This window comes from Aulostomus chinensis, chromosome 11, assembly GCF_037954235.1.
Source record: "Aulostomus chinensis isolate RoL2024-O1b breed Wild chromosome 11, RoL_Achi_v1.0, whole genome shotgun sequence".
Classification (NCBI taxonomy): domain Eukaryota; kingdom Metazoa; phylum Chordata; class Actinopteri; order Syngnathiformes; family Aulostomidae; genus Aulostomus; species Aulostomus chinensis.
In genome coordinates, this window is record NC_141330.1 from 5,371,190 (window position 1) to 5,384,076 (window position 12,887).

The 12,887-nt window shown below is 43.1% G+C and overlaps 3 protein-coding genes across 4 annotated transcripts; all 3 read left to right on the forward strand.

Annotated features, from left to right (window-relative positions):
* Positions 1–9: 9 nt before the first annotated feature.
* On the forward strand, positions 10–3,790 carry tektl1 (tektin like 1). Of its 2 annotated transcripts, none has more exons than XM_086217898.1 (8): positions 10–428; positions 848–1,135; positions 1,594–1,698; positions 2,312–2,465; positions 2,698–2,864; positions 2,950–3,045; positions 3,135–3,248; positions 3,553–3,790. In XM_086217898.1, the coding sequence occupies exons 1-8, from the start codon at positions 135–137 to the stop codon at positions 3,778–3,780; spliced, it is 1,446 nt and encodes a 481-aa protein (XP_086074024.1). In that variant the 5' UTR covers positions 10–134; the 3' UTR covers positions 3,781–3,790. The 2 variants fall into 2 exon arrangements, with proteins under 2 accessions (XP_086074024.1, XP_086074025.1); XM_086217899.1 differs by lacking the exon at positions 10–428 and adding an exon at positions 487–610.
* A 1,817-nt stretch (positions 3,791–5,607) lies between these two features.
* Positions 5,608–7,713, forward strand: LOC147252961 (uncharacterized). Its single transcript, XM_086217902.1, has 3 exons — positions 5,608–5,734; positions 6,533–6,652; positions 6,760–7,713. Exons 1-3 carry the CDS (start codon positions 5,683–5,685, stop codon positions 6,963–6,965), a joined length of 378 nt encoding a protein of 125 aa, XP_086074028.1. The 5' UTR covers positions 5,608–5,682; the 3' UTR covers positions 6,966–7,713.
* A 237-nt stretch (positions 7,714–7,950) lies between these two features.
* zp3d.2 (zona pellucida glycoprotein 3d tandem duplicate 2) lies at positions 7,951–12,558 on the forward strand. The gene is made up of 8 exons (XM_086217897.1): positions 7,951–8,567; positions 9,182–9,297; positions 9,382–9,485; positions 10,175–10,349; positions 10,456–10,561; positions 10,667–10,755; positions 10,868–10,941; positions 11,508–12,558. Exons 1-8 carry the CDS (start codon positions 8,085–8,087, stop codon positions 11,954–11,956), a joined length of 1,596 nt encoding a protein of 531 aa, XP_086074023.1. The 5' UTR covers positions 7,951–8,084; the 3' UTR covers positions 11,957–12,558.
* The last annotated feature ends 329 nt before the right edge of the window (positions 12,559–12,887 follow it).

Consider the following 12,887-nt stretch of genomic DNA (forward strand, 5'->3'; position numbering starts at 1 on the left):
GCTTCCTTAGTGACCGTTGCTATGGAGCTGATACCTCGCCACACTTAACGCTGGAGTCTTCTGGGCGAAATTTGCTCTCAGAGGAATTCTTTCTTATAGAACAGCGGGTTCAAGTTTTTCCTGTTTAAGGAGGAATGCAGGTCCACTGGGTTCCGCTCGGCTCCGTCACCGTTGGACCACAGTGTTGGCACGATGGCACGGTTCGCTCCATCCGGCGGGCAGAGCGCCTGGTGCGGCAGACTCGAGCCGGCTGGTCCGGGACCAGCAGCCGGCCGCAGACCTGCAGCGCCGCCGCTGGTTATACACTCATGAGCAGTGATGGAACGGCGGAAAAAGTCGAAGATAAGCTGGCAGAGGGGCGGCGGGGAGAGAGTCGCGACTCCATTTGCAAAACAAAAACATCGAGGCCCCAAACGACTGGATCGATGGTGAGACACGCGCAGGTGCCGGGAAGTCTGATTTTCTGGTTTCACTTGGCCCGTTTCATGAAGTTGCGCATTCAAAGGAGAAAAAGTGGGTCAGGTTAAAACCAGCACTTAGAGGATTCTTTATCAGTACAAATGGAGCAGTTCAAAGTGCTTCTACAGTGGAGTAGAAGTACCTTTATGAGGTGAGGGATGTGAATGTTGTTTCAGCTGGACTCCCCTATTAATGGTCTAACTACATAATTTCACTTTCTTAATGCTTGCTTGTTCAATACATAATTAGAATAATGACTGAATATGATTGTGATACAGGAGATTAATGGTGCCAAGGGAGATAAAACAAAGGAATAACCTGCTTTCTAAAGTCTGATCATTGGCAGCAAACTCAAGTTTATATTTTTCAATTTCACTTTCTTCCTCAGCCCCCTAATCGCACCCAAGGGGTCCCTGCTGTGGCCCCTTTCCCTCCCTCCAGCTTGCGTGAGCAGTGTGCGGGGGCCAGTGTTGCGGTGGCTGGTGAGTACATGCGCAGGGTGCGGGAGGTGGAGGGCCAGCTGCGCAGACAGGCAGGCAGGGTGAACCAGGAGGGCATCAAGCTGGAGAGGGAGAGGGGTCACCTGGAGAGGATGCTGCACAATCTCAGGGCTGATCTGAGCGTCAACAGGAGGAGCTCTGAGGGGAGAACCAGGAGACCTGCCCCCACTGAGACGGTAACCACCAGAACCAGGCCTCCCCAGGGGGGCCAGACAGTTTCAGTGAAGGCTCAGGGAATGGAAGTGAAAGAATATTAGTTATTGTAGGATATATATATAACATATAGCGATAAAGCGTTATAGGGTTTTTTTTTACAGTTTTTCCTACTTGCCAAGAGTCAGAAACTGGTAAATGAATCAGGACAGGGTGTTTTGTGTATTTGTTGTACTCTGAAGGAATGTAAAACTGTAATATTAGGCTAGCCTGTGCCTAAAAAGTTGACTTCATATGGGATCAGATAACAATACTAATCCTATACAAACATACAGAAACACAACTATAAGTAGAGTACTGAGGCCTAAGCTTTACCTCGGTGGGAGGCCCACCATCTCAGATTCGGAACCCCAATTTCAGCTCATTTCAAAAGCAGCAGCGGTGACAACAGACTAAGCCGTGAGTTCACGACCTGTTGCAGGAGAGAGACGGAGCCGATGACCTGCTGGCGTGTGAGAGGAGAGAGCTGGTTGAGTTGAAACGGGATCTGGAGGGAGCGCTGAGAGCCACACTGACGCAGCTACAGGTGATCACAACACTTCCGTCCTGGCCTCTTTAGCTGACTCACACATCTCCTTCATGCAACTTTTTTTTCCCACTTGTCACGAGTTTTACAGGCAGTAGAGTTAGAAGAAAACCATTACATCCCAATAACCTCCATCCGTCTCTCTTCTCCCCAGTTTGAATTTTATTTTGGACTTTATTGAAATGCATATTCGGTGATATATATTTCCATACACATTGCCAATGATTTCAAGTGAAAACTACAAGTACTGGTCATCAAAGTCATCAAGTTATAAAGCTGTGCAACGCACAGTAGAAGAGTTGCATGCTGTGAAATCCACAAGAGCCAAATTACTGTATACTATTTCAAAGGAATATCTATTCATTTAAAAACTACAGTAATAGAAGGAGTACCATGAAATTCACAGTCACCAAGGCGCTGCAGCAGACAATCACAGCCAAACACTGACCAGTAAACGCAATTTTCAACGCTTGTTCAGGCAGTTTGAATACCAGAGAAATGTCAAAGGGATCAACCAGGACGAAAAACTCTGTGTGAGTAGTTTTCTGAGCCTCAATCGTCTAGTCAGCATCACCACAGTCCCGTGTATGCGTCACCCGTCCATCTCCTCCAGGCTCTGGGCCGCAGCAGCAGACAGCTGCTCTTGTGTGCAGCAGAGAGGGCTCGTGTCCTGGACCTGCTGCCTCACAGTGGCTCTGCTGGAGAACGCAGCAGCACCGCTGGTCAGGCCTTCACCAGGACAGACCCCGTTGGTCCCTACACACCAGGTACACCATGTCACCCCCTGCAGGCAGATCAAGTTACTGCAGCAGTTTCTTGCAGGAAAAAGACCAAAAACCACAAGTATGTTGTCATTCCCAACATGAATGGTTTTGAACATGAGAGGTTTCCACCTGATAAAAATGAGACCAGATTTAATTCCATACTTTATATGATGTTTTATGATTCAAACAGCTAAATTATATAAATTATTCTTGACGTCACTCTGTCCTCTTGCAGAATGTAAACAGGCATTAGAGTCATCATCTGTGACCGTCAGCCAGTCGCAGCTACTGAGGGAAAACATCAGAGAGAAGCTCACCAGCGCCATCACCAGGCAGAAAGATGCTCACCGGATCGTAAACGATGGTCTGGTGAAGAAAATCGCCGAGACCATCACTCTGCAGGTAGAATGGCTCAAAACGAGCGTTTAAAGATGTTTCAATCATGTTGATGTGAGAGTACATGGTCTTTGCCTCTTCATTCCTGTAGCAAAACCTGACCTTGGCGTCTGCGGCTACTCGGCAGGCCTTGTTCCGCAAGCAGAGAGAAATCAACTGCATTCGCCACAGCCACAGCAGAGCACAGGTCATAAAATGAGGGGGGAAAAGCTCAGTGAGTTTGTTTGACATTCAGAGATGTGATGACCTTCCTCCTTGTCATCATTATGTTTACAGGGTCCGGAGAGCAGCGGCGACATATTGGCCAGAGAAAAACTGAACCGGCCTCTGATCCAGGTTTACCAGCGGCACCCGGGAACACAACTCCCCGAGGCTGCTCAGCTCATACGGGTGCTTCAAACATGTTTACTATCAATACATTCACTCATTATGATGATCACGACAGCAATGTTCCTACCTCTGAACAGACTACATTTTTGGAAAAGATGTGACCGAGACAGCCTCAGTTTGCACCCTCTAACAAAAACTCAGAGTCTTCACCACATCGCCACATTTTCACCCTGACACCACATCCTTCAGGTGCTTTTTACACAATTTGAGATGGATCTGATGGACCCACTATAGGAGGAGGACATCAAAGTGTAAAAGCCACAGCAGGTTCAGTGATTTTAAAGGGATCTCCTGTGTCTCTCAGGGCAGTGCAGCTCTCAGAAGATGTCTCAAGTCCTCTGAGGGGGAGCTGGTAAGGTTACAGCGGGCCGGTCGCCAGCTGTTGGACAACCTCCACAGCAAGAGAGCAGCAGTCCAGGTGGACGCTGCCGTGCTCCGCATGAGACGTCAGCAGGTCAACAAGCGAGCCATGCCTGCCTTCCTCCAGCAGGGGGCGCACAGAAGCCAACTCCCACTGTCTTGCCTCCAGTAGAGCAGCACAGGAAGTTGGTTTAATGTCGTGTGTGGTGAAAAATAAGATGCAGAAATGTGACAAAGGTTCCAGGTCCAGATGAGTGAAAGCTGGTTTGTCTGCTCCCTAAATTACATTGAGGATAAATCTTGAGTGCACAATTTTAATTTGAAGACCTTTGTGACCTGGTGACACGGTGGTGCAGTGGTCAGCACTGTCCCCTCACAGCAAGAAGGTTCCGAGTTTGAGCCCCGGCTGGATCAAAGGATCTGTCAGTGTGGAGTCTCCATGTTCTCCCTGTTCCTGTGTGGGTTCTCTCTGGTACTCCAGCTTCCTCCCACAGTCCAAAGACATCAAGAGGGGACGAGGCTGATTGATACTCTAAATTGACCGTAGGTGTGACTGTGAGTGTGAATGGTTGTCTGTCTCTATGTGTTGGCCCTGTGATGGACTGGTGACCTGTCCAGGGTGAACCCCGCCTCTCGCCTGAAGGCTGCTGGAATAGGCTCCAGCCCCCCCCCCCCCCCCCCAACTCTTAACAGGATACGCAGTAATAAATGGATGGAAGGACGTTTGTGACCCAAACTGTGGGAACTTGTGCTTTACTTTTTCCTATGTGCACAAAGTCCGATAATGAAGAGTTCTCCTAGTCTGGTTTGGAGGAGTAAGGCCTATTGCTGAATGTGGATCTGGGCTGACTCCTGCCAGGATCCAGACTGTGGACTGAGAATTAAACCTTCCACAGTCACAGCAGAAGGCAACACAGATTTGAAATATTGAATATTTCTGTCCTTATGATCATCTTTTTTTCTTCGCACAAAATCTTACTGAAACATTTACGATGAATAGAATCTTCGACTTAAGTTACAAAATTATGTATAAAAGCAAAAACTTTTTTTTTTTTTTTGTTCATCTCACGAGACAAGAAATCTCCAACAAACACAGTACATGATGGACTCATTTCATCCGCCTGTAATTCCAGCCAGTTTATGTTGTGGTGTTAAAAACAGCCACAGCTACTAAAAGTAAATACCAAGATTTCTCGAATATTTCTTAATTAATGCAATAAAAACATAACCATGACAGGAACAAGGGCCTTTTCATCGAACACAGACAGACTAAAAAAGATTAGCCAGGGATGTGAGTGCATCCTATAATATGATTGTCTGATCCAGGAGGTTATTGGATTAATCACTAAAAAGGGATTTATTTACTCATTTGGCTTCAACATGAAAGTTTATCTTTGGACATTAGAGCAAAAACAATGTCTTTCTGAGGACCAAAACGGCTGAGAGAATCTACGGGGTTCTTCTAACTGCGGCGCTGCACGAACATGCAGCTCAGCTTCTTCGTGGTCATGGGACTGCAGGTCACTTGACAGCCCTCCCTCAAAACTCAACGTCTTCCATTAAGAACCAACATGATTCAATAAACCTGCTTCACAACAATAAGTGCCTTCTGTCCCGCCGTTCTGTAAAAAAAACAACACAAAAACAACATTTCTTTACTTGAAATAACCAATTTTATACAGATTGTAACGTAAACCTGATGGTGAGTTTTCACCACAAAGACCTAGAGATTCTTTGACATCCAGAATGGGCTTTTCAGTCACGGCACTGGGAAGCCTGGAGTCTAATTGAATCATACTGTACCAGGGTGTGGAGATTCTTGGAGCTAATTAACACAAGATTAAGAGAAACCAGAGCAGATCCACCTTCAGATCTCTGCGGCTGCGCCGACCCGAGGGACAGTAGAACCCAAACCTCCTGAGAAAGCCTGGATGGAGCTGATCAGAAAATGTGTTGAAGCCGTAAAGACGGAAACTTAAACAGACGTTTTCTGCTCAAAGATGAAAACAGCCAGAAAATAACAAGAAACGAATCAGGCTGTGGGAATATTTCCTCCTAGAAACAGTCAGTCAGGATGTCGCAGCTGCTTCACCATCTGCTTTTCCTGCTTCTGCTTCCAGCTGTGGGTGAGTCAACCAAACCAGTGTGTCAGTGTGTTTACTGGCTTCATGCCTTGTCTGCAAGAATGTAGAAAAAAAACAAACGCCTGCAGCAACAGCTAACATTAGAGCCGCTGCAGGGAATTACTTTTTTACTGAGTCACCTGATTATTTTCATGTTCAATTGATCCACTGATTCCATATTGATGATCGTGATTCTTCTCCCGAGGAGTTTCTTCAGATGGACTGAAGCAGTACTCAACCCAAATAATCAACTGTCATTGAAGACACAAAAAGCGATTCCTCCCAGTTGAGACACTGGTACCAGTTAACAATTGGACCGAATTAAAAAAATCAAATCTCCTCTTGGGTTTTTTTTTTTTTTAATGCTTGACTTGATAAATCAAGTTTGTTTTAATATCATAACTGTAGCTTTGTGTTAAATGTTTTTAAAGTTCATTCGCAAAAACAGGAAAAAAGTTATTTCCCTGAAACTGATGAACATTAACTCAGAATACCTACGATAGAAAAGTTCATGTATAATAGTTTTTTTTTTATTTTACCAGATAATATTTTTTCCCTGAATTTATTTTTCACATATTAATGACCATAATCTTAAAATATAAGTAACCCAACTATAATAGAAATTACCAATAATATTAAAAGTAATTAATCAGTTTAAAACATAATTGTGGAATTTGGTTTTGTTTTTAATTCAGGGGTTACTGGCATTCTTTTCTTTTTTAAACCCACATCACATTGTCACTCCTGCAAACCTCTTCTAAGTTGTCTTGTGCTTTGAACCGACGTGTTTGTCCCCCCCAGCTCCCCTCTTCTGTTACACCTGTGTGTTCCCCGCCATCTCACCTCTGGACTGCATCCGCTTCCCTCTGCTGTGTCCTCCAGGGCAGCTCTGTCTGTCCAGCAGAGCCGTGGGCCAGAGAGGTGAGGCAACCTTCAGCCTTCGAAAACATCTCAATTCATCAAAACTGAAGAAAAAAGAGCTGAGAAGTTCCGCTTGTGTGTGTTTGACCGTCAACTCTGTTTTCCAGGAGAGTTCCGGGTGGTGCTGTATGAGAAGAGCTGTGTCCTGCCGTCTCTGTGTGGGCTCACTGGTGAAAAATACACCATGGGGCTGAACTTCACCTTCACCAATGAGTGCTGCAGCACACACCTGTGCAACAGAGCTGCAACACCTGCTGCCACCTGCTGGACTGGCTCTCTCCTCACACTCCTGCTGTCTTACTCAGTCTGGTGAACAGAAACACTTGAAATGCTCCGAGTTTGTTCATCTTCAGATGGAAAATGACAACGTATGTGTTTTACCAAGATTGTGAACAGGAAAATTAATATTTCTCTCTAACAAATGTGGAAACATTTGAAAATGTGCCTGTTCAGCTGCCCGGATATTTCAGGTATGTGGGCGCGAGAAGACGACGCTCACATGTTAAGTTCCCATTACCATGATTTAGAATTCTTATTTAGAATTCATAATTAACATGAATAAACCTTTAATAAATGTTAATCAGAATCAAAACGTGAAAAATGAAAAGTTACATGTTTGATAAGAGGAAAGGAGCGCTACGGTTTAGGGTGCACAAACGATACAGCGAGGAAATAAGAAGGTGTAATTAATGGAATTATGAATTAATGATATCTCATGCAAGAGGTAGGTCAAGAATAGCGCAAGGGTGTAGAGAGCAAACTTACTGGAATAAATATATAAATAAACATTTCTATAAACTAATACATAGATAATTTAAGTGTTTAGAGTACAGAATTTATCAACTACCACAGCCATTCCCATTTAGACATCAAGATGTTTTATATTTACACCACTGCATCTGTGTTTCATTGTATTGCTCTTCATTGCCTGTCTAAGCATCAGTATTTACAGATGCCTTCCAAGAGTCCCCCCCCAAAAAAAAACTACATGAAAAAGAGAGAACAAAAGTGTCAGTTTGTATGTTTGTTTGTTTTTTGGACAAATTAAACATTTAATGTCATAGAAGACAACATATTAGTTTGGAGTTTTGATTCTGGTGTGGTTCTCTCTGTTTGAAAGCAGAATTAAATAAAAACTACAGGGCTTATTTTCACAAAACTTGTTATTTCACAGCATTCGTCTGTCAAATGAGACACCTTATATTAATATATTTAAATTCGTGAAAAAGTAGCTACATAATAACCCACCTGCAGTAAATGCACTGAGATCCGGGTGTTGTTCATAAAATGGCCACAGCGTGGCGCCGTTTAGCTCCCACCTGCTCATTTTAAACCTCCAGGTGTTTGTAATTCGGCTCCAAACCAAAGGAAGACCGCATTGTCGTGAAATTGCGATTGAAATAGTTTATAATACCGATATCCAAGTCCTGGCATGGTGATTCGTGCACTTTTTGCCTTTCTGTTGCTGTTTTCCTCACCTGCTGGTGGAACACGGCAAAGGTTTAAGGCTTCAAAACGAACCACCCGAGTGATGACAAACGTTTCGCGTGGGGAGAGCCTCACTCAGCCGCCACCTTACCTGCATCTCCCGGAGTATGTCGATTCCAGGCTTCCGCTTGTGGAGAAGCAGCACTTTTCTCCGACCACTGGCACCGGGCTAGAGCCTTTACCCGAGCTCGTCCGGGACATCTTACTGCCGGGAGAGCAGCCCGACGCCGTCCCGCCCAGCCCACCGTATCTGTCCGTGATGACTTCATGTAAAATGAACAAAATGCTCGTTCAGGTGACTACGAGCGTTTTGGGCACCGGTGAACCACAATCAGAACTCAAACTTGGGACATGTTACGCCAGTAAAACCACCAGGGACTATGTTTACTTTGAGTACGAACTTGACCTCTGTGGAACAAAACGCACGGTGAGTGACGACTTTAAGCTAAGCTAAGCTAAGCGAGCTAAGCAGTCCACGGGAAGTACCTCCACAACCGTTCCACGAATCGGCGTAAACATTTCTCCACACATTCATGACACCCGGGCTGCATTTCCAACCGACAGAATGTTCAGTTAACGTGAAATATGTCAATTTATGCCTCAAAATCGTTGCTGTTTAGTCTGTCGTTCACATAGCGTGGATGCTATATTGCTAGCAAGCCAACGTTACCTAGCAACAGCACCACTAGCCTGCGCTGTGGTGCTCACGGTGAGGTTAGTTTGACATCAGTTTAAGAATATTTCAGTGCAAAAATAGTGTCTTTCCCGAGTGAATTTAATATCATGTGACCCAAACAAAACAAACCACCTCCTTTAAATAAAAAGATTCCTCTTTTACGTCAAGTAATTAGTTCCTTTTCATCAGTATCAGATACAATCACTAGACTTGATGGATAAGACCAGCAACTTATTTGACATTGGTAAATTTAATCTTGCTGGTATCCTAAATTGTTTGGTTTTGTGCCGTTAGCAATGTAAATGTAAATATCACTGAGGATCGAAGATAAATAATATGGTGTCTTTTTTTTCCCCCCCCACCAGATGATTAATAACCAGGTTGTCTATAAAAACACATTGCAATATGAGCCGGTGAAACTCCAAGGACCAATCAGACGAGCTGCTCCCTTTAGCCTTCCTGTGGCGTGCTACTACAACAGGTGACTCTTGGATCCAGATCAAACAACATTCTGCACTTAGTCATGTCACCTGCTTAATTTGGGACCGTATATTTCACTTCTTAGGTACCAGTACTCTTACAAAGTTGGGTACGCACCTAAGATGCGGATGCGTAAGATCTTCAAACCAATGAAGAACAGAACAAAGTTCATTCTGACTCCTCGCAATGGTAAAGTTTGGGGAAAACTTGCTTTGTTGTCAGCTGCCTGATTCTCAGTTGCTCCTAAAAATCCTTATTTGAGAATTGAGCGAACAATGGATTTAGAATCTTTTTTTTTTTTTTTTATTTAATTTATGGCGTTTGTGTTTCAAATATTCCACACAGTAAAAGCTCTGTGAAATTATTATTTGGTATTTTTTAAAGTCTTGGTCATCCTAGCTGTGGAAATTAAGTTGAACAGGAAGCTGTGACATGTAGAGGAAGGCTGGAGTGGTAGGGGATTTTTCTTTACTACAGAAAAGGTTTATGTGTCCATTTACAAAAATAAAAGCATTTAAATGTGTTGTTGGCTAAAATAAGTTTCATTTTAGTTGACAAAATGATCCCTTTTAATTTATTTCATCTCCTTTTTTTAGAAACCCAATTGAAATCCATCTAAATAACTCACATGTAATGTGAATTTTTTTTAAAAGAAACAAAGACTAATAAGCTCAAATGTTGCAGTGTTTTAAGTGTTCAACATAATTTTATAAAATCACTGAGGTTCCTGGCAGCAGGTTTTTATTATCACCTCTAGTTACCTGTAAAAATCACTGAGGGCAAGCCTTAATTTTTGAATTTCATCCAATGTGTAATTAATCGATGTGTGAAACAGATTTGTTAAAGGGCTGCGTCTCTTCTTGTTACTAATTTCACAGCTCAGTGGGAAAGGCTGTTGCCGTCAGATCAGTACGCGCTGGGGGAGCCCATGTACTTCGAGGTCGAGGGTCCGTCCATGTCCAAAGATGAAAGACTGTATGTCCACTCGTGTTACGCGACTCCTGACAAGTCCCACACCTCCACTCCTCAATTTCCTGTTGTCACAAACTTTGGGTAAAAGATCAAATCACAAACTGAATGTCATGACGACATTTCATCTCTGTTTTTATGTAAAAAGGTGCACACATTTAACACCTTGTCCTGGTTCCTTCTGATGAAGGTGTATGATTGAGAGCACGGACGGTCGCTCCAGATTCATCTCGTACAAAGACAATTTTGTGAGATTCTCCGTGGATGCTTTCTTGTTCACAGGAGACACAAACCAGGTGAGTGTTGTCGCTGCTGCTCAAACCAGCTTCAGGTTTATAGTGCATTTCTTTGCTGGCCGAGGTTGAGTTTGTCTGAATGCAGTCACCTGTATCTCCTCACAGAGGCTTTACATGCACTGCTCCATGTCTGTAGAGAGTTCTGTCCCCACTGCTACAGCCAAGTCCTGCAACTATGACGCAGAGGCAGGAAGGTTGGTTTGCAATTGAAATACAGTTGCAGAATAAGAAAAAAAGTAAAGATGCGTGTCTTGACTCTGATATTTGAAGGGATTCTCTCCTAATTTTTCCTCTTCCTGCCCTTAGATGGGTTGAGCTGAGTGGCTTGGACTCGGTGTGCGCCTGTTGTGACTCCAACTGCAGCTCTTCTGCCTCTGCTGGTGGGTACAATTTGTTGCTTATCTCAAAAGATCAATGCTTCATATTTCACACCCCTGATCAATAGAGGGCAGCATATTACCTGAGGGTTGTGATGTTCAGCCCCACTGTAAGAAAAAAGGAAACGCTAACTTCCTTAGCGTTAGCCATTCATGCTGTAAGTTGTATGAGTTATGTTACATTGTTTTAGCTTTTTAAAAAGTTCCATCTCAAGAACCATCAATTGTGACATAAATAACACTTGCAAAAATGAACACAGCTTGAATTCCAGTGTATCTTAGCCTCTACAGGAACCACTGACAATGATTACATTTATTGCTGTTGTAATAATATTTGAATATAAATGAATATTTATTGATTTAATATCTTTGTATTTGGAAATAAAAGATTCCTGAGATTTATCAATGTCTCAGTAAAACACTATTTTGCCCTACAAAAATATTCACAAGTTGTTTAAAGATGCCTGTTAATGCTAATTCATAATGAGTTTATATTCAATAGAGGAGTATATTTTTAGTTTTAATACAGGATATCATACAAACAATATAAACAATCCTACTTTTCCCAGTGACCAAAATAATCAGCAGTAAACCGTGGACGGTAGAGCCTGAAGTGAAACCCACCAAAACGCTGAAGAGGAAGACCGTTTTCCACACAACCACAGAAACACCAAAGAAGGCGACAACACAGAGGAAGACGACGACAACACAGAGGAAGACAACAACAACACAGAGGATGACAACACCACCACCACCAAAAACCACCAGAAAGGTGCCTGACAGGACAACCACCTCACAGCCTGAAGTGACAGCAGCGACTCTCACTGGTAAGATAGACGATACGGTAACAGAGTTGGAGTGGCCGTTTGGAGGCGGAGGAGTGAAATGGGTGGAGGATGATATTGAGGAGAAGCAGGTGAAGGGCTCTGCTGTTGTGGAGGAAGAAGAAGAAGAGGAGGAGGAGGTGGTTACAGAACCCCGCCGAATATTTGAAGATATCTTCGATTTTGACGAATAAATCTGACTATTGAGCAGTAATAAGTTCAGTTCAGTTTGTTTCATTATACATTTCCTAACAAGCTAGAGCAAAAAACTGGAGGTTTTTATTACGATGTTTTGTTTTATGTGTAGCATTAATGACAAATATCAGTTGCTATCAAATGGCTAAATGAGCCTTCAGCGGTCATAGACGTTTAGAGGCATCATGCCAGAACCAGAAGTGCAAAGGTAGCTGTGGTGAGGTTGAACTCCTTCATCTGTGGTGGTGTTCATATGCAGCAGTTTTTCACAGCACAATTTAAGCAGTAATCAAAAATCTAAATATACCACTGTCTTTTAGTGACAAGAGTAAATTCTAGGCTGGTGTGCAAAACCTATCCCACCTCTGTAGCACTGGGTTATAATTTGGAATGCTCATATTTATATTTTAGTGATACTTAGATGAGAGGGTCAGTCAGTTAGCTTAGCATAAGATTGGATGTGAGAAATGCAAATCAAATCAATTAAAGTTTCTGTTTTTGTGGGATTTTGCGAAGTTGAAAATCCTGTTCAAATTCCACCTGCAGACCTGCAGCTCCAAGTCTTCTGTGCACAATTGGGAAACTGATTACTGTTGAAATTTAAGGTTGATTTGATTAAATTCAAATAAAAGCTGGAGAAATGTACACGTGTGTATTCCAAACTTTTGACCCGTAGTGTGGCTCCTTTGTCTGAAACAAAATCAGAAATTATAAAGTCGGGGCTACTACTGCCACCTCTAATCAACACGTCACATTTTGGGCTTATTTGGCACTAAAACATGTTGTTTTCTGGCAGAGACGAGATAGTTGTTCCCCGTCTACATGAGCAGCCTCTGACTGCACCATTCTGCTCCTCTCATCCAAGTTTCAGAAAGAAAGCAAAAAAGTTCTCAAGTGTCTCAAAGTGCAAACCTTTTAATCAGTTTGTCA